Genomic DNA, 24,272 nt, shown 5'->3' on the forward strand with positions numbered 1-24,272 from the left:
ATTTACATTTACATTTAAGTCATTTAGCAGACGCTCTTATCCAGAGCGACTTACAAATTGGTGCATACACCTTATGACAACCAGTGGAACAGCCACTTGCATCTAAATCTTGTTGGGGGGGAGAAGGATTACCTACCCTTACTTACCCTATCCTAGGTATTCCTTGAAGAGGTGGGGTTTCAGGTGTCTCCGGAAGGTGGTGATTGACTCCGCTGTCCTGGCGTCGTGAGGGAGTTTGTTCCACCATTGGGGGCCAGAGCAGCGAACAGTTTTGACTGGGCTGAGCGGGAACTGTACTTCCTCAGTGGTAGGGAGGCGAGCAGGCCAGAGGTGGATGAACGCAGTGCCCTTGTTTGGGTGTAGGGCCTGATCAGAGCCTGGAGGTACTGAGGTGCCGTTCCCCTCACAGCTCCGTAGGCGAGCACCATGGTCTTGTAGCGGATGCGAGCTTCAACTGGAAGCCAGTGGAGAGAGCGGAGGAGCGGGGTGACGTGAGAGAACTTGGGAAGGTTGAACACCAGACGGGCTGCGGCGTTCTGGATGAGTTGTAGGGGTTTAATGGCACAGGCAGGGAGCCCAGCCAACATAGTTGCAGTAATCAAGACGGGAGATGACAAGTGCCTGGATTAGGATCCTTGTGAGGCAGGGTCGTACTCTGCGGATGTTGTAGAGCATGAACCTACAGGAACGGGACACCGCCTTGATGTTAGTTGAGAACGTCAGGGTGTTGTCCAGGATCACGCCAAGGTTCTTAGCGCTCTGGGAGGAGGACACAATGGAGTTGTGTCCAACATATATCTCTTCAGATCAGTTGGTTAAGGGCATTAAATGCTTCATGGCTACATTCTCTTTATTTTACTATGCAAGCGTTTTACGTGGCGCCATACTACAGAACACAGTTCATGCTGTTCTAGCTTATCTGATCTTTTTTTCTGTCTGTAAAGTGTGTTGCGACTTTAAATTGTGATTTGATCTGTACAAAATTCCCGGAGCTCGGCTGTTAAGGTGTAAAAATGAGTGCTGTGCAGATATCGGACTGATAGCGGCAGCAGGGGAAAGCTGATGGTTTGCTGATGAGAATGATGTCACCATCAGAGACAACCTTGTTCTCTCCTCATCCCAATGCCATTTGTGTCGGAAATGAGATTTCGGGCTCAACAATCCCCCACAAAAAGAGGGTTGACATGCTCCAGCTAAACCCTCATCTGTTTGACCGATAGAACACCGTCAGATGTCATCTCCTAGGTAGTCATCATGACCCAAACGCAAAACACCACAAATCAGACAGAGCGAAAAGAGGGAGAGAGAGCGAAAAGCAAGAGACTTTAGGTCATAAAATGCCTCTCCTCAACAGGAGAGGCATTATCTAGACTTACTCCCAGACTCACAACTCTCAATGAAAGTCATGCAAATCGGGCCTCCAGAACAGATTGCACACATCTTAGAGGGGGGTGACAATGAAAGAGGGGGGAGAAAATGAGAAAGCGGGGTGAGATATTGAAAGAGAGAGGGTAAGGGGGCGGGAGAATAAAAAGGTGGAGGAATGTGCTTGCCACTGCTGGAGTAGTGAGAATCAATCACGGAGGCACTTTTAATTTCCCCGGTGCAAAGGGTTGTGTCAGTGAGTAATTACACAGAGGGAGATACTCCTCTGGCCCGGCCTGATACCACAGTCTGGAGCATCAGCTGGCACCTCAGAGAACACCGTAAAGAGGATGAACCCTCAACCCTGGCCCCTGAGCCTAGCCATCTGCCAGCCGCATAGGATGTGCACAGTATGTACGACGTATACATGTAGGTACAGTACCAGTCAAACGTTTGGACACACCTACTCATTCAAGGGTTTTTCTTTATTTTTTACCATTTTCTACATTGTAGAATAATAGTGAAGACATCAAAACTATGAAATAACAAACATGGAGTCACATACTGGAGTCACCAAAAAAGTGTGAAACAAATGAGTGAGGTCGGGCAATGATGCTGAGCGATTAGGCCTGGTTTGCAGTCGGCGTTCCAATTCATCCCAAAGATGCTCGATGGGTTTGAGGTCAGGGCTCTGTGCAGGCCAGTCAAGTTCTCCCACACCGATCTTGACAAACCATTGCTGTAGAGACCTCGCTTTGTGCACGCACGGGGGCATTGTCATGCTGAAACAGGAAAGGGCCTTCCCCAAACTGTTGCCACAAAGTGGGAAGCATAGAATCGTCTAGAATGTCATTGTATGCTGTAGCGTTAAGATTTCCCTTCACTGGAACTAAGGGGCCTAGCCCGAACCATGAAAAACAACCCCAGACCATTTTTCCTCCTCAGCCAAACTTCACAGTTGGCACTATATATTAGGGCGGGTAGCGTTTTCCTGGCATCCGCCAAATCCAGATTTGTCGGTCGGACTGCCAGATAGTGAAGCGTCCAATGGAGGCGAGCTTGGCACCACTCCAGCCGACGCTTGGCATTGCGCATGGTGATCTTAGGCTTGTGTGAGGCTGCTCGGCCATGGAAACCCACTTCATGAAGCTCCCGACGAACAGTTATTGCGCTGACGTTGCTTCCAGAGGCAGTTTGGAACTCGGTAGGGAGTGCTGCAATGGCGATTTTCATGAGCTACGTGCTTCAGCACTCAGCGGTCCCGTTCTGTGAGCTTGTGTGGCCTACCAATTTGCGGCTGAGCCATTGTTGCTCTTAGACGTTTCCACAATAACAGCACTTACAGTTAACCAGGGCAGCTCTAGTAGGGCAGACATTTGACATACTGACTTGTTGTAAAGGTGGCATCCTATGACGGTGCCACATTGAAAGTCACTGAGCTCTTCAGTAAAGCCATTCTTCTTCCAATGTTTGTCTATGGAGATTGCATGGCTGTTTGCTTGATTTTATACACCTGTCAGCAACGGGTGTGGCTGAAATAGCTGAATCCACTAATTTGAAGGGGTGTCCACAAACGTTTATATATATATATATGTGACAGAAATGTACACGGTGGAGCAACCGCTTGACCTGATTTAGGAGTTTCAATCCCATTTCAAATCAAATCAAATGTTGCTCCATAAAACTGGCTAAACAGAACCGTAGTGCTGAGTGTGAACCCCTCGATGAACCCTTCAACTGTGTCACCGCACAGTGTCAAAGAAGGGGACTGCTAGTTCTGGGAAGATGGATGTCCCATTGACCTGTCTTTTTTCTGTTTTCACACCTTAGGGAAACAATTCAGCTCAGCAATTTACCAGTGGCAAACCCAGGACATGTCCTTTTGGTTGCTTGAGACATTAACATTTTGACTTTGTTTGTATGGGTTTGCAAGTACAATGAATTGAACAGAATATGCGTACAGTTACCCCCCAAAAATAAAGAAGCCCACACCATGGACACAATCAAGTAGACCTTCTGCTATGACGGGCACACAAACCTACCAAGCCTTCAACCAGGACTTGACCATAAAGACTGAACAGCCCAACAGGACACACACATCCCCTACACATACCTACCTACCTACCTACCCGGGTCTCAGCGTACAGTACAGTATCTGAAAAAGACAGAACGGAATTTTCCATCCCAAACCTTTTAGGTTCAGGGGCTCCACTTAGCAATAAAATCAGTGTGCCCGGGGTATTTAGCCCCATGGAGAGACAGGTTTAGTAGGGGCTCTGTGTTTTTCTGTCAGGCACTGGGGATCAGTGGAAAATTCCCACTCCCACTCAAAGGTCCGAAGGAGCTGAGGACACTCCTCCGTGGTAGCCCCCCACCGGCCACATTTCTCTTTCACCGCTCTAACGGTTAACGGAAGCCATGGTTTTTATGGGAAAGGGCGCTGGAGGATTGTTTTGTTGTCAGGGCTAACGGCTTAGCCAGCAAGGTTGTGGAGGCCCTGTGCACAATTCTGCAGTGCCTGTTGATGTGTGTGTGTGTGTGTGTGTGTGTGTGTGTGTGTGTGTGTGTGTGTGTGTGTGTGTGTGTGTGTGTGCATGCCTGCAAGCATGCGTTTGTGTGTGTGTGTGTGTGTGTGTTTGAGTAGAGGGGGCTGCTGACCTATAGAGCAAGGCAAATTGATCTGCATAGAGGTGGATGCTTCTATAATCATTTTCAAAGGTTCCTCATCTGTCTAAATCTACCCAAACTGTCAAAACGTGCTAATCAGCTCACTTACACCCAGTCAGAGTAGGACAAAAATGGTTATGTTTGAGCCACTCAAAAGCCCTATGCCTAGAATAGATGCATCGGAACATCATTGTGGATCGAGGAAGACTTGTCTGTGTTTTGTGGAGATTCAGCGAGGTGACAATACGGGGGTGGTCCTCATACCTGGGTACCAAGGCAGCCCATCATCATGTGGGTGAGCAATTTGGCAGCAAACATGGGGAAGCGGGAACACAGCAGGTGGGATACGATGGCCAAGGCGAAACCTGAGGATCAGACAATAAGATATTCTGTATCATTCCATATTGGACATAAAACCCCACATCATGTTTTTTAACTGGATTAAAAATACTTGTAGGACATAAACAACAGGGTGGGAAGTAATGGAGGACAGAAAGAGAGAAAGAGAGAGAGAAAGAGAGAGAGAAGAGAGAGAGAGAGAGAGAGAAGAGAGAGAGAGAGAGAGAGAGAGAGAGAGAGAGAGAGAGAATGGAGACATGAAAGGCAAGAAAGAAATATATAGAGGAAATGGGGCAGAGAGATATGAGGAGGATAAGGAGAAAGGAAGAGAGAAAGAAAGAGCGATATAAAGGAAAGGGTGGACTGAAAGAAGACCTAAAGAGACTCGCCATCCATACGGTACCTGAGATGCAGATGAAGCCTGAGGCGTAGAAGGCCTCGTTGTAGGAGGCCAAGGCGGCCATCTGGGCGTGGGCCGTGTACACAGACAGGTGGGAGCAGGCACACTCCACATAGTTCCCACTGTCCTCCACTACCCTGCAGAACTGCCCGTCTGACAGCCAGCTACAGGAAAGGGAGAAGGAGAGGCATCATTACAGTTAGTAGCCAGGCTTAGGCAGGAAGTTCATATGAAGTGATTGAATCCCGTTGAAACATCCAGCTGTGTAGTGTCTCTGCTTCTTTAAGTGCTCCGATGTGCCAACTCGCAGATATGTTAACGGATTCAGAATATTTCAACGGGTGGCAAGTATGACAAGACAGGAGGACAGAATTCATATTTGTTTCAGTTTAAAATGAAGCTGAGCTAATTTACTTTCCGAGTGACAGGCATAGGGGATTCTGAGATTTACTTGACAACTCACGGAAATTAATCTAAGAAACACTGTGACAGTCCTAGTGATTAAATGACTGTGAAGTCTATGATGGGCATTATTGGACCTGTCATTAGTGCAGTGATGCAAGGTTGAATCTCTCTCACACACACACACACACACACACATCTGGTTGGTTATCTGGGAGACGGATCTTTGAGACAGCTGCTCCATGGAACAAACCGAACCGGAGAAATCTGCGTCCTGTTACAGGCTGTTTAGCCAAGAGTCCCACGCCGGGCCTCCTCTGGAATGTCTTTTCAAACACACTTCTGATGGGCGGGAATGTTCGGGAACTCGGAACAGAACACACTGAACTCTTGCAGTCATCACAGATGAGGCTGGGACAACCCAGAGGGGGGCAATTCATCCATGGCTGGAAAGAGGTCCTGGCTGGACAGGGCCTGACCCCTGACCTCTCTGCTAGAGGCGGACTCTTACGTGTGAGGTTCACCCCTTCAGAGCAGAGCTGGGCAGAAGGGGGACCCTTTTACTCACCTAAATGGTTGTGTCCAAAATAGAATAGTAATTTCAGTCACACACCACTTTATTATATGGGCTCAAGTTTAGGATAGCGACAGAGACTAAGAGAAATATCAGTTTTGGGGGATTCATGAAAAAAAAAAAAGAATAATATGAAGGCTCTGTTTGTTGTGGTAGAGCTGTAGGCTCAGCCCTAACTTTGTGCTCTCTGTCCTGTCACCTCTGGGTCTTCCCGGCAAATGGCCCAGGAACATGACAATGATTTTGGAGCCATATGCCCCCCCCCCTTTTTTTTTAAAGGACTGACTATTGAAATGTTAGTGACAATTGCATCCAGTATGTATCTGAAACGTGTCCCCTGAGGAGAACTTGACGACACTGTTTCTTATTTGCATTGGTCTAGATGCTGTGACATCCTGTGGAGATTGGGCCTGGGTGATCAGGTTACTATTTTATAATTTGATTCAAGGGTGTATATATGTTATAAATAGAACAAAATTCCTTCTGTTTCTTATCCTTTCTTTTTTTTGCCTTTATTTTACTAGCAAAGTCAGTTAAGAACAAATTCTTATTTTCAATGGCGGCCCTAGGAACAGTAGGTTAACTGCCTATTCAGGGGCAGAACGACAGATTTTTTACATTCAGCTCGGGGATTCGATCTGGCAACCTTTCGGTTACTAGTCCAACGCTCTAACCACTAGGCTCCCCTGCCGCCCCGATTAGTTCATGGTTTGTCTGTATGCCTAGATTGTGATTTCTATGTCAGTGCCAGTATTTCCTTGTATTTGAATCCATTCATTTGACCAAGTTATTAAATAATACTTCTTCATTCTGCATTGGCTTCTCATGACCATTTCTTGATCTTAGTCAGCCAAAAGCATAACACTTGATTGCACATGGTTTTACTATAATGTTAAATGGAGTAAGATACAAGTGTTAATAGCCTAACAGCATAGTAATATAATATAATAATAATAGTCTTAGTACGGGTCGCATGTGAGGTATATATAATATATATACAGTATATCAGATATTAACACACTACAGAGCTACATAGTAGGGGGTTTGAGGGCATCAGGTGGGTACAGAGTACAGTACCTCTCAGCAGCCTGGTTCCACAGAAGACACAGGGACTGTCCAGGTTTGACCCTTGGCCCAGGGGTGTGAATACGGTACACCACCTCGTCACTCTTATTCAGGGGCCGTGACCCACGGCCCTGCAGGCTGGCGGAGAAAACCTACACAACAAGAGAAACACCATTACAGTACAGAGCAGGATGAAGTTGCCCCCCAAATGCTGATTGGGATTTTCCCCAATATTGACCAATATTAAGGATTGGGGGAAGGTAAGCTGACCCTAGATATGTGTCTACAGTTATTATGGGCAACATCTATTTGGTTTTAGCTCTAAAGACCAACTGGCAGAAACCAAGGACAGAGCCTCAGTGGACAACATCGCCCCCTGCTGTTTCTGACCAGCACAAAAGTTACATTCGGACAAAAACATCCTGACCTGTAATACCATAGTACTCTCCTATAACTTGATGATCATTTATTTACCTTAATTTGACCAGATTAAGCCTATCGGTTAAGCCCATATTCCAGTAGCCGAAAGGTCACTGGTTCGACTCCTACAGCCCACCAGCTGAACAATCTGTCAAAGTGCCCTTGAGCAATGCTCTTAACCCTAATTGCTCCTATAAGTCACTCCGGATAAGAGTGTCTGGTGTATAAAACAAAACTCACTCTTTTACAACAATGACTTTGGGGAAAATTGCAAGGGGGGCATCCCATCTCCAGTATAGTTACCAATCAGTCTGGAAGTGCTAAAAGCTGCCATGATTTGGCATTGAGTGTGTGCGGGTCTGCTTGCCTTGCCGTTGAGGGCGGTGGTTTTGTCATTGGTGAGGAACCAGTGCTCCGTGCTGTACTCTGTGAGCTGCACGTGGCGGCAGGCTGAGGGGGAGAGGGTGCCCGTGGGCAGGGCTGGCACCTCAAGGAGGAACTCTGGCAACTGGAATGAGTCTGAGTTCTTGCCTGTGAACATGTGCCCGTTGATCTGGGTAGGGTACCAGTGGTAGGCAGAGATGGATATATAGGCGCAAGTGTCCAGTATGGTCCTCCCCCTTTGAAAATACCAACAAATCACACTCTTACGCTACTCATATAGTTTGTGTAACAGTGGGAAATAAGAGATCTACTATATGAGACCATAGTCGACCTTAGACAATAGTGTCCGCATTAGCAGAAATAATAGACTGCACTGCTCTGCTTGAGTTAACCACAATCCCCCCCATGGGCAGGACTGACCTTTGACCCTGTGCTCCACACTGGGACTGTGTGAGGAGGGAGAAGGCGAAGCGCTCAGCCACCTCTGCCAGCTGACTCAGGCCCTGCGTGTCGACACGGCTGGGGTTTGCCATGGCACACAGGAGGTCATAGGTCAAACCACGGCTGCTGTCAGCAAGAGGGGTCCACTCTGCCTCCTTCAGCACCTTGGCGAGCAGAGAGAGAGAGAGAGAGAGAGAGAGTGGAGGTGTTTATGACTAAGATACATATAGCCAGTAACCTAAGAGCCCCCTATTAAATCCACACACACACACACACACACACACACACACACACACACACACACACACACACACACACACACACACACACACACACACACACACACACACACACACACACACACACACACACACACACACAACCTGTGGGTTATGAGTGACAAGTGGAACCCTTTTTGAACCTTTTTTTTCTAAGAGTGTGTTGGTTTATTTCTAGTACGGCGGTGACAGTTATTCCCTGTGCCCTCAGCCCCCCCGCTCTGCTCTCACACACTACAGTGCAGGCTTGACTTGGCTAGAGGCTGATTGGTTCAGATGAAGTGACAGTGTAACAGCGAGGTGCTGCTAGAGTCAGACAGTCAGTGACAAGAGAGACCTTTTCAAAAGGAAATTCTTCTGCAGATCTGTCACTATTTTGTATGGGAAAAGGCTTCCCTTTGGCAAAAGCAGACAAACTCAAATGTGACACACACTAAGCACACACAAAAACAAAAACCCACACAAACAGATCACTTTTAATAACGAACAAAGCAAGTTTGAAAAAAAGTCTCCCTCTGTTCTCTGTCTAGCCTTTGATTTCCCCTCTCCCTCGCTCTCCCTCCTCTCTCACCTTCCCCATTGCGACCAGCACGGCGGTCAGTTGTTCTGGTGTGAGCTGGGCTGTGGCCTTGTTGAGCAGGGCCTGGAGCACCCTATCCAGTATGGCGCTATCCAGAGGCTGCTGGAGCTGGTCCAACAGGGCCCAAACCAGCTGGGCCTCTGTGTCCGATACCAGGGTCACGTTGGCCAGCCCATACTCAGGGTGCACCCTGGCCCCTCCGCTGGCTCCATACAGCTCCACGCGGAAGCGCTTGGGCGGGGGGTTGGATGAGGCCTGGTCTGGGGTGAGGGTGATGTCCAGCCCAGTGCTCCTCTGGCCCAGGTCAAAGGTCAGCTGGCCCTCTTCTTTTAGGAAGTCCATCCCGGCCACGGCGGGCCAGACCAGGGTAGGGCCTACTGCCTCAGCCCGAGGGAGTTCCTATAGGACGACAACGAGAAAGGAGTGTGAGGTCATAGTAGGATGGAAAGATTGAGGGAGGTGGGAAAGGTGGAAAATAGAGAGAGAGAGAGAGAGAGAGAGAGAGAGAGAGAGAGAGAGAGAGAGAGAGAGATGGATGGATGGATGGATGGATGGAGAGATACAGTAGGTGTTGCAATAGAGCTTTATGTATGTACAAATACAAGAGGAGAAGAGGAGGTTGAAGACCTGTGGTGAAATAGAAGGAAAAAGGGATGGATTGATGAACAGATGAATTTGGACTCTGTGACATAAATATGTATCCAACTGATGTTTCCAGAACATCATTTCGGTCTGAAAGATGAAAGGAGATCACCTCCATGTTACATATGACAAGGTTGAGTGCTAGTAAGTGCACTCGACAATCTCCCTTTTGATCCGCAATATCAAAGGCTGGGATTACAAGTGAATGTCGGCCCCCAGCTAGGTAGTGGATCAAACACACAGAGCTCCCCCCTGGGAGAGAGGCAGGATGGGAGGAGAGGGAAGACACACACACACACACCGTTAGACCTTGAAGGTCACAAAATTAGGTCAGCTTAATTAGGTCAGGGTGAGGAAGGGAAATCTGATTTGGTGAGTTAGACAACACAAGAACTTGAATAAGATGGGACATTTTCGACCAGAAGGATGTGAGAGGAGGATGTGTGGTAGTGTGGGAATGTATGGTAATATAAAAAGTATTATTTCATGTGAACATATGGAAATGTGAAAAATATTATTACAAAAAAATATGTGTGTGAGTATTCCATGTGTGTGTGTCTGGTGTGTGAGTGTGCTTGTTTGTGTGTGCACTGCGAAAATGTCTCCTGTGCATGTGTGTGAGTGTGTGTGAGTGTGTAATATGTACTGTGCATATGTGTATATTTCTCACCAGCATGCGGTAGTGCACGGTGATGGTGGAGGCTGTGCTGGCCTCTCTGTACACCTGCAGACTGAGGCGGGTGGTCTTGAGGTGTGCTACGGGCAGTCTGGAACCCACCGCAAAGTAGACCAGTCCCCGGGGGTCATCGCTCTCCAGCATGGTGACATTGGCAAAGCGGGCACTCTCGTTGATAGCAGCGCCAGCACCCACCTGGTAGATCTCAACCAGGAACCAGGCCTGGTACTCCGGTTCCTATGGCAACACACATTCATATGAGGTTGAGGAAAGGCTATCTGGTTGAAGATTGAAATACATAAAAGGGGAAAAGGATGAGAAATAGAAAGAGGGAACATTAACATGGGATTATGTGCCCCAGCAATAATACTACAGTACAGTACGAGCAATGTTTATACATGTTTTTAATAGAATTGAACCCTATGCCACATACTGGTAGACAGGTCCTGCAGCCTCCAGAAGTGAGTCTGGGACTAATTCCTCTCATTCCCAGGTCTGAGGGCTGTGTCATATACCAGCATTGTAGGGGGAGGGGAGGAAGGGGTAGGGGATTAGGAAGCACAGCAGACAGACTGCGCTCGATAGGAAGAGGCGTGTGGAGGTCTGCCCTAAAATATCCCAGATACACAGACAAACAGCAGGACAGGAAGTGGGCAGAGGCTGGGTGAGCTGCCTGGTAGGACCACCAGGGAGAGGAGAGGAAGGAGATGAGAAGAGAGGAGAGGACCGAGGCTGTGATCACACCACAGGGGCTTCCTGCCCTCCTCCTGTGAGCTTACATTGATGCCGATGACACCTTCAGCCCATTCTCTCTTCAAACCTCCACATAAACATACTGTATATCCTCTGACGGCACAGTAGAAAGATATCGTGTGACACACGAGGGATGTATGGGCTGGGAGAGAGCTACTTTATAAGGACATCATGCATGCTCCTTCAGTGGTCAGTGGTCCAAATGGAGAGGAGTTGCTGAGAGTTTTAGAGTACTGTGAGAGTACTCATCTGTTCTGGTCCCCCTTGACCTGTAACCTCTAGTATGACCTGGGAATCACCTGGTCTTGTCGGACCTCCATGCTGAGGACACAGAGGACCTGTCCTCTCCTGCACAGCACGGTGCCTGAGGTCTGCAGCAGCTCCCGGGTCAGGTTGACACCGTTGTTGACCAGGGACAGTTCCGCCCTGTTGAATGTGGCCCGCCACATCACCTCAACGTCCTCAAAGGCCCTGCACGGGGAGGCAGAAAAAAAATAAATACAAAAAAAAAAACATAAAAAAAATATACATATTTTTCCAGAGGCAGATGGGTCTCACATCAATCACACAGTGCCCCACAGTGGCTGGAGGTGGGCAGAGGAATGTTGCCGAGGATAAAACACTGAGAAACATACCGGTTCTGTTGTCTCTGTAGGTAGAGTAGGGCCGTTCTGTTCACTTCTGAGTCCTCATCCAGAACCTGACCCAGCAGAGAACTCACACCGAAACCCACTATCCCATTATGGAAATCACTCCCTGAGAGAGAGGGAGAGAGGGAGGGGATGGAAGGAGAGAGAGACAGAGTTAAGTGACTAATTCCTTATACTGTTCACTGTATGTACACTGAGGAGAGTGTTCAACAAATACAGCACATCAAGCTTCCAATTCTCTGACCGTCCCTTTGATTATATCATCAATTACATTTCAAATGAACAGTGGAACAGATTTCACATCACTGGAATGATGTCAGATGTCTGTGCCCTGGGACCTAATTTAGGAATTGTATTGGAAAACAATGACCTATAGAGATTCAATTGTATTAGACAAACTAGAGCATGACATTAGCTTGAATTGACTGACCAATGGATAGACTAAAGGAGCATGTGACAGGGGAGCCTGAGGCCGATATGGGCGTTTCAGTGTTTTACCTAGGATTATAATTTTGGCAAAGGAGCTGAAGCCCTGCTTGTCGGGTCCATCTGCGATCTGTGCCCCTCCCTCTGGCTCGCTGAGGTAGATGAAGAACACTTCCTGTCCCTCGGGCTCCGAGTCGTCTAGGATGAGTAGGCTGACCTCGGCCTCGCTTTGCCCCTCCTGCAGTGACACCAGGGCGGACTCTAGCCTGAAGTCCTGCCCCTCCAGTGCCAGGGTCCTGTTGGGTTCCAGAGCAATGGGGAGAGGGGCACCTCCGACACTCCCGCCCCCATAAGCCTGGACCCTGACCCTCACTGGCCCAGTCAGGCTCTCGGACCTGTGCACCTTGAGGAGCACTTTCCTCTCCTGCTGGCTCCCCTCCTCCCTGTCCTCTGCTGTCTGAACCAGCCCCGGCCCGATGCTCAGCACCCCCCCGCTGACATCACTGGCCAGGATGGTGACAGTGGCCACGCTGTGTCGGGGGGTGAGACGGGGCCGGGAGTCGCCTGAGTGGGGGTCACCACCACGGCTCAGTACCTGAACGTCTGTCAGGTTGACATAAAAGATCTCATCGGGCTCCGAGAGCACATCGTCCAGTACAGACAGACGGATCGAGGCGGAGGTCTGGCGAGGCGAGTCGAAGAACAGCTCTCCGTCCTGCACGGCAGTGAAGTCCTGTCCCGCCAGGGCGCTGCCCGACGCCGTCTCATAGGATAGGCGGGTATGGTTGCTACGGAAACCGTAGAGCCGCTGGACATAGAGAGTGATGGTCTGCACGTCCTCCTCGATGACCAGCTGGCGGGAGTCCGGGGCGAACTGGTACAGCCCTAGTGGCTCGACCTCTGCCACCGTGAACCCTGACCTGGAGAGGGAAACAGAGATTAACATCACACCATAGCTGTTATATCATTCTAACAGCACTATTACATACAGCATGCAATCTTTGTGTCTACAGTATATAGGAGTGTTATAAGCCTGGCAGGTGAGTCTAGCCACTGTACCTGAGTCTGGCTACTCCAGGAGCAGGTGAGCTGGAGCCGGCTGCAGTGAGGTGGAGGGCGTAGGCCGCTGGCTCAGACACATCAGGGATCGCCTGGAGGGACACAGCCTTGCTCCTCTCTCCATGGGCCAGGGTCACCGAGCCTGAGGAATACGACAAACGCACTCAGACAACACCATACATCAACAGTTTGGTCATTTTGTAGTGCGTTTATTGGTGGTGGTGGTGTTTGGGGGAAAAAAAGAGATGTAAATGAGACTGGAAGAGGTGGAATGTGTCTGATGGGTTTACACTTATCAGGCTATTCAAATGTCCCTCCTCTGTTTAGAGAGAGAGGAAATTAACAGACATGGAGAGACTTCCACATCTCAGATAGACATGTCACCAAACCTCTTCTCAAGCTCACAGCGGTGAGTTTCCCGTCTGAGGGCCTTTACCTGAGCTGGGGGTGATAACCCCAGGCTTGAACCCAACTGGAGCCTGTCCAGGGGGATACCCTGCGCGCCACTCCACCCTCACCCCCCCAAACAGCCCCGTCCGGGACACCAGCGCCTCACACGCACCCGTCTCCACACTGGAGACCTGCAGTGCCAACGAGGCAAAGCCCACCTACACACACACACACACACACACACACACACACACACACACACACACACACACACACACACACACACACGAGAAGGAATAAGGGATGATTTCATAAGTGTTACATTAAAGCCCGTGACAGATCTAATAGACAACATGTTGAGATGAGACAAAGCAAAACTAGACCGTTTTTAGAAGTATGTGCTATAGAACAGCTGACGAATGGTCGAGACCGTTTCCACTGTAACTCTCTACAATGACGCGATGAAACCTTGAAACAAAAGTTGGCGTTGGGATTGTCCACAGCCCTGGGTACCACTGTAGTGCTCGGATAGTACTGTCGGGTAGTAGAAGAGATAGTAGTGGTAGCTAGCTAGGTCAATAGACTAAGACTACGTCGTGGTCACCACCAAGCTGGTCAACTGACTGAGAAGAAATGTATGCTACATGAGTCTGCCATAGGTCCTGACAGAAAGAGGTTGGGTGTTCAGAGGGAGGGGCTACCAACCCCAGACCAGTAATTCAGATTGATACAGAGCATCCTCCTCATCTTGGGTCAACGTAATGTGAGACAGGAGGTATAAACATGGGTCGAACTAAGGCCCAACACATACAGTACATACTGTACACCTTTGCTTCCCCATTGGGACAATAAATAAAGTTAGCTCCGGGGAGATGTTTCCCCTGAGCTGAGATCCCCAAATCCTATCCTTAAACATTAGTGGGTCAAATGCAAAACTGTCCCAAGATCAGCGTCTAGGTGCAACTTCACCCTACTCAATAAAGTTATTGACTCATACCTCAGCGCTGGCTGCTTCCTCTGGGACGGTCACTATGGCGACCTTGGCCTCCAGTAGGAGGCGGGGTGGGGAGCTGGGGAGAGGTCCCAGAAGGCTCACGTCTGTTAGCTCCACAGTGAAGTTCACACCCACTGAGAGAAACACCTACAAGACAGAGAGCGAGAGACAGAGAGACAGAGGTTCAGTCTGGTAAGCATGACTACAGAGGCAGGGTCAGCGACAGGGCATTGTAGCCAAAAGGGTACTTTGATCTACCGGAGATCGGTTTGATCTTATTAGGTCATTTGTGATGTTCATCATTACAAATTTTGCAAAAACAGGAAAACTATATAGATTCAAAGTTATCTACATGCATTGCCAGGAACTATACAAATTCAGTTGTGGGACGAATGCATGGTCCCCCATTGATGGTTATAAATCATAGAAATACATTGGGGGCCCTGGTCTTCAGTATACTATCTCTGGCCCCAAAGGTCCCTTACCTGACTATTAATTGGCACGTGAACAGAGGCTGAGTCCTCCCCATCCTTGACCAGGGCTCTCCCCACAGCCGCCTCTCCCAGCAGCTCCTGTCCATCCTGCCCAGGTCCAGTACTGATCCGGTAGCCCACACTGGCGTTGCCGAAGGCTCCAGCCTGCCGTGTCACCTTCAGGGTTAGGAGTCTCCCCAGCCGAGCCCCAATCTCTGCCACCACCACTGCCTGCTGCTCCACCTCCAGCCCAAACAAGCCGTGCGGCTCGTCGTTGGCCCGAACTCTGAGTTGGGTGCTACTGCGGTTGGTGTCTAGGGTGGCGCCGCCCTCTACGGTGCTCAACCTGAGCGTGTAGAGCTCCTCCAGCTCGGGCACGGCGTCGGGCAGCAGGGCGAGGACCACCTCTGCCCCCCTCTGACCCTCCAGGATGACTACAGAGCCGTTGAGGCCCGAGAAATCCCCCGATGTGTCAGAGTCACTCAGGATCTGCCAGTGCACCTGAAAGACACACACACATCTATAACGTACATGTGAATTGGCTGTACGTTATAGGACCTACAGCGTTATGACAGTGTGAGTCTATTATAAACTTCATGCATTATCAATAAATTCAGTACATCTGAAACAAAGGGACACACTTAAAGCCTGAGCATTGCCTATAAAGCCTATTGCTGTCTGTAACTGTACGATGTCATCCCCCGAGGTGGTCTTACCGTGATGTTGCCCATGACGCCCTCTCTGCGTGTGATGAGGAGGGAGATGTTGAGTGGCCCCTCTCTGTCTGTGGGCTCACTGTACACACGCTCTCTAAGGTCGTCCTCTGTGAACTGCACTATGCCATTAGGGTCACCAAACTTCTCAATCTGAGACACACACACACACACACAAACACAAACACAGAGACAAAGACACGCCATCACCATTACTAAGAGACTCTTAAATATCAATAGGATGCAACAATGGTTTAAATACAACTGGAGTGCATATTAAAATTGCGATGTCACTCGTTGGGAGGGTGACATACCTTGAGCGTGACAGAGCCCGCTTGGGGGTCAATGTCCAGGTCTCCTGAGAGGAGCTCAAGCATGACTACAAAGGTCTCCGCCACCTCCACCTCCCCATGGGGGAGAATAGTCAGATCGATGATGCGTAATCCCCCCTCCCCATCTCTGAAATGAAACGATCCGTTCACAGGTTCACCAATGTCTGTGTTTACGGGTGGTAAGACCTCTTTGGTGTTGGGACCCAGCATGCTCCATGTTATCTGAGGAAATGACATGAATTATTCACATGGGCTGGTATGCATCACATTCATGCTTATGAAGACATTTAGATGAAGACGAGTACATTGAGATTACTTACCAAATATTTTGTTTAACAAATCGATTCCTTGTCAAAAACACATTATCCATGATATTGACTTATTCCACATTTTGTGTTACAGTCTGAATTCAAAATGGATGAAATAGATTTTTTTCCTCTTCCATTTACACACAATACCCCAAAATGACAAAGTGAAAACATGTTTTTAGAAATGATTGCACATTTATTGAACATGAAATATAGAAATAACTCATTCCAGCGTGTTTATTAATGTTTCGATATTGTACATCGTAGAAAAATAGTGAAGATAACAACACTATGAAATAGTGTCTCAGCCTCCAGTATTTATGCTGCAGTAGTTTATGTGTCGGGGGGCTAGGGTCAGTTTGTTATATCTGGAGTACTTCTCCTGTCCTATTCGGTGTCCTGTGTGAATCTAAGTGTGCGTTCTCTAATTCTCTCCTTCTCTCTTTCTTTCTCTCTCTCGGAGGACCTGAGCCCTAGGACCATGCCCCAGGACTACCTGACATGATGACTCCTTGCTGTCCCCAGTCCACCTGGCCATGCTGCTGCTCCAGTTTCAACTGGCCTGGGCCCTAGGACCATGTCCCAGGACTACCTGACATGATGACTCCTTGCTGTCCCCAGTCCACCTGGCCATGCTGCTGCTCCAGTTTCAACTGTTCTGCCTTACTATTATTCAACCATGCTGGTCATTTATGAACATTTGAACATCTTGGCCACGTTCTGTTATAATCTCCACCCGGCACAGCCAGAAGAGGACTGGCCACCCCACATATGCTCTCTCTAATTCTCTCTTTCTTTCTCTCTCTGGGAGGACCTGAGCCCTAGGACCGTGCCCCAGGACTACCTGACATGATGGCTCCTTGCTGTCCCCAGTCCACCTGACTGTGCTGCTGCTCCAGTTTCAACTGTTCTGCCTTATTATTATTCGACCATGCTGTTCATTTATGAACATTTGAACATCTTGGTCATGTTCTGTTATAATCTCTACCCGGCACAGCCAGAAGAGGACTGGCCACCCCACATAGCCCGGTTCCTCTCTAGGTTTCTTCCTAGGTTTTGGCCTTTCTAGGGAGTTTTTCCTAGCCACCGTGCTTTTACACCTGCATTGTTTGCTGTTTGGGGTTTTAGGCTGGGTTTCTGTACAGCACTTTGAGATATCAGCTGATGTACGAAGGGCTATATAAATAAATTTGATTTGATTTGATTTGATGAAATGACACATGGAATCATGTAGTAACCAAAAACGTGCTACAAAAATCATAATATATTTGACATTTGAGATGCTTCAAAGTAGCCACCCTTTGCAATGATGACAGATTTGCATACTCTTGGCATTCTCTCAACCAGCTTCATGAGGTAGTCACCTGGAATGCATTTCAATTAACAGGTGTGCCTTGTTAAAAGTTCCTTTGTGGAATTTCTTTCCTTCTAAATGCGTTTGAGCCAATCAGTTGTGTTGTGACAAAATAGTCGCAAAAACCATCAAGCGCTATGATGAAACTGCCTTGACTGAGGACCGCCACAGGAAAGGAAGACCCAGAGTTACCTCTGCTGCAGAGGATGAGTTCATTTACCAGCCACAGAAATGGCAGCCCAAATAAATGCTTCACCGAGTTCAAGTAACAGACACATCAACATCAACTGTTCAGAGGAGACTGCGTGAATCAGGCATTCATGGTCGAATTGTTGCAAAGAAACCACGACTAAAGTACACCAATTTGAAAAACAGACTTGCTTGGGGCAAGAAACACAAACATTAGACCGGTGGAAATTAAATTAGATTTTTGGTTCTAACCGCTGTGTCTTTGTGAGACCCAGTGTAGGTGAACGTATGATCTCTGCATGTGTGGTTCCCACCATGAAGCATGGAGGAGGTGTGATGGTGCTTTGCTGGTGACACTGTCTGTGATTTATTTAGAATTCAAGGCACACTTAACCAGCATGGCTACCATAGCATTCTGCGTCAATATGCCATCCCATCTGGTTTGCACTTAGTGGGACTATCATTTGTTTTTCATGAGGACAATGACTCAACACACCTCCAGACTGTGTAAGGGCTATTTGACCAAGAAGCAGAGTGATGGAGTTCTGCATCCGATGACCTGGCCTCCACAATCACCCAACCTCAACCCAATTGAGATGGTTTGGGATGAGTTGGACTGCAGAGTGAAGGAAAAGCAGACAAAACATGCTCAGTCTATGTGGGAACTCATTCAAGGCTGTTGGGAAAAACATCCCAGGTGAAGCTGGTTAAGAGAATGCCAAGAGTTGGGAAAAACATCCCAGGTAAAGCTGGTTAAGAGAATGCCAAGAGTGTGCAAAGCTGTCATCAAGGCAAAGGGTGACTACTATATATTTGGATTTGTTTAACACATTTTTGGCTACTACATGATTCCATATGTGTTATTTCATAGTTGTCTTCACTATTATAATGAGTAGGTGTGTCTAAACTTTTGACTGGTACTGTAAGTTTTCACACCTTTGAGTCCATACTTTGTAGAAGGTACCTTTGGCAGTGATTACAGTTGTGAGTCTTTCTGCGTAAGTCTCAAGAGCTTTCCAATCCTGGATTGTGCAACATTTGCCCATTATTATTTTCAAAATGCTTCAAGTTCTGTCTAATTGGTTGTTGATCATTGTTAGACTACCATTTTCAGGTCTTGCCATATATTTTTAAATAGATTTGGTAAGCAACTCCAGTGAAGATTATTGCCCTGCTGAAAGGAGAATGCATCTCCCAGTGTCTGGTGGAAAGCAGACTGGAACAGGTTTTCTTCTAGGTTTTTGCCTGTGCTTAGCTCCATTCCGTTTCTTTTTTATCCTGAAAAACTCCACAGCCCTCAACGATTACAAGCATAGCCATAACATGGTGCAGCCACCACTATGCTTGAAAATATGCATAGTGGTACTCAGTAATGTGTTGTATTGGATTTGCCACAAACATAACACTTTGTATTTAGGACAAAAAGTGAATTGCTTTGCCACATTTATTGCAGTATTACTTTAGTGCCTGGTTGCAAACAGGTTGCATTTAAAAAATATATTTGCATTCTGTACAGGCTTTCTTTTCACTCACACTAATAATTGTATGTGTGGGGTACAGAGATGAGGTAGTCATGAAAAAAAAATCCTGTTAAACACTATTATTGCACACAGGGTGCAACTCATTATGTGACTTGTTAAGCACATTTTTTTCTCCTTAACTTATTTACATTTGCCATAACAAAGGGGTTGAATACTTAACGACTCAAGATATTTCAACGTTTCATTTTTTATTCATTTGTAAAAAATGTATTAAAAAAAAAAACATAATTCCACCTCACGTGGTATTGTGAGTGACAAAAATCATCTCAATTAACACATTTTAAATTCACGCGGTAACACAGCAAAATGGGGAATAAATCAAGTGGTGTGAAAACTTTCCGAAGGCACTGTAGGCTAATAACATTACAGTGTCTTTATGTTAAGCAACATAGAATGAGTGTTGGACATCTAAATGGCAGAGAAACGATGACGGTGAACATGCTCTTGTACTACGAGGTCAGAGAGACCAAAACATGGTGGTTATACACTAGTTTCCCGAACACAGATTCAGGCTCGTCCTGAACCAAAAAGTACTTTCACTGGAGATTCTCCATTGAGCATCATTTTTAGTCTGTGTCCGGGAAACTGGGAGCATATTTCTTAGTCTGTGTCCGAAAGTTGCTAAGATGTCTATAGGCCTAGCAAGTACAGGCGGCTGTTAGCACCTTCATTGGGGCAGACAGGCTCATAGTAATGGCTGGAATACTGGCTGTAATGTAATGAAATTGACACATTAAACACAAGGCTTCCTTATATTCGATACCGTTTCATTCACGCCATTCTAGCCATTATTATGAGCCGTCCTCCCCTCGCCAGCCTCCTGTGGAAACAAGAGGAGAGAGAAAGCAGACAGAAGAAGTGGATGGTCCCAGTAGGCTTACCGTAGTGTTGCCAACTAGCCCGCCCACCCTCTCCAGGATCAGGCGGAGTCTCAGGGTGCTGTCGGGGTTCACCAGGGTGATCACGCTCTCGTTCAGGAAACGAACCACGCCGTTGGGTGAGTCGCTCTTGGCGATGGTAACACTGGCGACCAAATGAGTCCCCAGTATGGCTCCGCCCGTGGCGCTGGACAGCTGGATCTCAAACGTCTCGGCATACTCCCTGGAAGAAGAGTTCCAACATGCTCATTACTGGTCTCTCTATGTTCACATACATTTCTGTATAGAAACTCTTAAGGCCGGATCAGATACAACATCAGACACAAAAGGAGAGACGAGATGAGTCAAAACTAGAGAGTTTTGGAATTTTGTGTTGTTAGAACAGCTGACTAAAGACAGGGCATTCAGATCAAAAAAGGTGACACTGTAAAGAATGCCTCAATAAGCAAGTTTCCATCCACACTATTTATGCTAGTAAAGTCTTTGAAGAATCTCAAATATTAAATATATTTTGATTTGTTTAACACTTTTTTGGTTACTACATGATTACATGTGTTATTTCATAGTTTTGCTATCTTAATGATTATTCTACAATGTAGAAAACAGTAGAAATAAAGAAAAACACTCCAATTTGCATACCACCCCAACAGATCCACAGATTATGCAATCTCTATTGCAGTCCACACTGCCCTTTCCCACCTGGACAAAAGGAACACCTACGTGAGAATGCTATTCATTGACTACAGCTCAGCGTTCAAAGCTCATCACTAAGCTAAGGACTCTGAGACTAAACACCTCCCTCTGCAGCTGGATCCTGGACGTCCTTACGGAACGCCCCCCTCCCCCCAGGTGGTTGGGGTAGGTAACAACACATCTCAATTACCTCGACTAACCTGTGCCCACACACATTGACTCTGTACTGGTATCTTATAGACAGGTGAAGTCGGAAGTTTACATACACCTTAGCCAAATACATTTAAACTCAGTTTTTCACAATTCCTGACATTTAATCCTAGTAAAATTCCCTGTCTTAGGTCAGTTATGATCATCACTTAATTTTAAGAATGTGAAATGTCAGAATAATAGATAATGATTTATTTCAGCTTTTATTTCTTTCATCACATTCCCAGTGGGTCAGAAGTTTACATACACCCAATTGGTATGTGGTAGCATTGCCTTTAAATGGTTTAATTTGGGTCAAACTTTCAGGTAGCCTTCCACAAGCTTCCCACAATAAGTTGGGTGAATTTTGGCCAATTCCTCCTGACAGAGCTGGTGTAACTGAGTCAGGATTGTCGGCCTCCTTGCTCGCACACGCTTTTCAGTTCTTCCCATACATTTTCTATAGGATAGAGGTCAGGGTTTTGTGATGGCCACTCCAATACCTTGGCTTTGTTGTCTTTAAGCCATTTTGACTTTGGAAGTATGCTTGTGGTCATTGTCCATTTGGAAGACTCATTTGCGACCAAGCTTTAACTTCCTGATGTTGCTTCAATATATCCACATAATTTTCCATCCTCATGAAGCCATCTATTTTGTGAAGTGCACCAGTCCCTCCTGCAGCAAACACCCCCACAACATGATGCTGCCACCCCCGTGCTTCACGGTTGGGATGGTGTTCTTCGGCTTGCAAACCTCCCCTTTTCTTCCAAACATAACGATCGGCATTATGTCCAGACAGTTCTATTTTTGTTTCATCAGACCAAGGGACATTTCTCCAAAAAGTATGATCTTTGTCCCCATGTGCAGTTGCAAACCGTAGTCTGGCATTTTTATGGCGATTTTGGAGCAGTGGCTTCTTCCTTGCTGAGCAGCCTTTCAGGTTATGTTGATATAGGACTCGTTTTACTGTGGCTATAGATACTTTTGTACCTGTTTCCTCCAGCATCCTCACAAGGTCCTTTGCTGTTGTTCTGGGATTGATTTTCGCACCAAAGTACGTTAATCTCTAGGAAACAAAATGGGTCTCCTTCCTGAGCGGTATGATGGCTGCGTGGTCTCATGGTGTTTATACTTGCTTACAATTGTTTGTACAGATGAACGTGGTACCTTCAGACATTAGGAAATTGCTCCCGAGGATGAACCAGACTTGTCTACAATTTATTTTCTGAGGTCTTGGCTGATTTCTTCTGATTTTCCCATGATGTCAAGCAAAGAGGCACTGAGGTTGAAGGTAGGCCTTGAAATACACCCACAGGTACACCTCCAATTGACTCAAATGATGTCAATTAGCCTATCAGAAGCTTCTCATGACATGACATCATTTTCTGGAATTTCCCAAGCTGTTTAGAGGCACAGTCAACTTAGTGTATTAAACTTCTGACCCACTGGAATTGTGATACAATGAAATAAGTGAAATAATCTGTCTGTAAACAATTGTTGGAAAAATTACTTGTGTCATGCACAAAGTAGATGTCCTAACCGACTTGCCAAAACTATAGTTTGTTAACAAGAAATTTGTGGAGTGGTTGAAAAACGAGTTTTAATGACTCATTAAACTTCCAACTTCAACTGTATATAGCCTCGCTACAGTTATTTTACTACTGCTCTTTAATTATTTGTTATTATTATTTTATTAAAACGTAGACTTATTTTTCTTACAACTGCATTGTTGGTTATGGGCTTGTAAGTAAGCATTTCACTGTAAGGTCTGGTCTACCTGTTTTTTTTTTCGGCGCATGTGACAAATAACATTTGATTTGAATGAGTAGATATGTCCAAACATTTGACTGGTACTGTAGGTGATTTGCAGTGTAGCAGGCCTGGGTGATCAGACAGACAGACAGTCTGACTCACCTGTCCTGGTCATCTATGATGGTCACGTTGATGTGACTGGTGTTGTGGCCGTGGAGGAAGGTGAGCGAGCCATTGGCCAGGCCGTAGTCCAGGCCTGGGCTGGCCGTCAGGCCCCTGGATATGTACTCTGCTGTGACCAGGCCGTAGGAACCCACCCTCCTCACCACCGGGATAGACACACTGCCCACATCCTCCTCCACTGGAAATAACAGAAAGGAGAGAAGAGAAATGGCACCAATGGGGCTCTGGTAAAAAGTAGTGCACTATATATGACAGTGTTTCTCAATCCTGGTAACACACCTGATTCATATCAAAGGCTTAATGATGAGTTGAGTATTTGAATAATGTGTGTTAGTGCTAGAGGTGGAAGAAATGCACATATGTTGAGGCAAATGACTGGTTAGCAGAGTAGAACACTTGAAAAAGAAAAAGAGACTGATGAAGACAACTTGGCTGTCAAAACGTTCGTCATTAAATTATTGCATCTGAGCCGCTAGAGTGTGCGGCTCTCCTTTTCTATTTCAAGGGTATGGCAGTCATCATACCCTAGCTCAACACCAACAATTTAAAATAAGGTACTAAAATCATCTAATTGCTTTATGACATGTTTATAGAATGTTAAGACCCCTATTGTCTGAGACTAACGAAGCTACAGCCCCCATGGTGATACTGGCAGGAGTCAATTTAGATTAATCGCATTTTAGAGTTTTCAAACTGTGTAGAAATGCTGTAAAAAAAATTGCTGTCATTCATCGATAGGTTTCGGCTATTACACGGTTTTCTCATTTTGCCTGTACCCGTCATGAGGTCGCTACAACCTAGCCTATGAATGATCGTTTCCAATGTAGCTGCACAGGTCAAGACCATTTTGAATAATCTAGGTGACAGACAGTGACATATTCAATACTGCCTTGCACACTCTTGCTTGCATCGACCTGATGTAGGGTGTAATCATTAGTCCAAGAGTTGCAAATGAGAGTTTCTATTGGACAAATTCAGGTATGTTTATCCCCCGTTTTGTTCCGTTTGCTTCAGTTTAAGAAACGTTTTTCAACAGAATCGGCGTAATGAATACACCCCTGATCACACACAAACACAGTTCACTTTCCTAAGCAACCATATAAAACAGCACGATCACTTTGCTCCTTGTATATAATTCCTTCTCTAACTATCTACGCGCTCT

At 46.7% G+C, this 24,272-nt stretch overlaps 1 protein-coding gene across 3 annotated transcripts in view; it reads right to left on the reverse strand.

Moving 5' to 3' along the window:
• Positions 1-24,272, reverse strand: part of adgrv1 (adhesion G protein-coupled receptor V1) — a 189,801-nt gene that overhangs the window by 78,818 nt on the left and 86,711 nt on the right. For all 3 annotated transcript variants that reach the window (XM_052478489.1, XM_052478488.1, XM_052478490.1), the window contains 18 exons: positions 23,090-23,288; positions 20,297-20,516; positions 16,006-16,245; positions 15,695-15,844; positions 14,991-15,479; positions 14,509-14,652; positions 13,558-13,729; positions 13,122-13,263; positions 12,135-12,982; positions 11,622-11,742; positions 11,286-11,457; positions 10,228-10,470; positions 8,907-9,314; positions 8,037-8,221; positions 7,600-7,852; positions 6,825-6,964; positions 4,775-4,935; positions 4,297-4,397 (listed from right to left, as the gene is read on the reverse strand). In XM_052478489.1, coding sequence (XP_052334449.1) covers positions 4,297-4,397; positions 4,775-4,935; positions 6,825-6,964; positions 7,600-7,852; positions 8,037-8,221; positions 8,907-9,314; positions 10,228-10,470; positions 11,286-11,457; positions 11,622-11,742; positions 12,135-12,982; positions 13,122-13,263; positions 13,558-13,729; positions 14,509-14,652; positions 14,991-15,479; positions 15,695-15,844; positions 16,006-16,245; positions 20,297-20,516; positions 23,090-23,288 — 4,388 coding nt within the window. The remainder of the gene's footprint in view (positions 1-4,296; positions 4,398-4,774; positions 4,936-6,824; positions 6,965-7,599; positions 7,853-8,036; positions 8,222-8,906; positions 9,315-10,227; positions 10,471-11,285; positions 11,458-11,621; positions 11,743-12,134; positions 12,983-13,121; positions 13,264-13,557; positions 13,730-14,508; positions 14,653-14,990; positions 15,480-15,694; positions 15,845-16,005; positions 16,246-20,296; positions 20,517-23,089; positions 23,289-24,272) is intronic.

Source organism: Oncorhynchus keta, chromosome 25 (genome assembly GCF_023373465.1).
Source record: "Oncorhynchus keta strain PuntledgeMale-10-30-2019 chromosome 25, Oket_V2, whole genome shotgun sequence".
NCBI classification, from domain to species: Eukaryota; Metazoa; Chordata; class Actinopteri; order Salmoniformes; family Salmonidae; genus Oncorhynchus; species Oncorhynchus keta.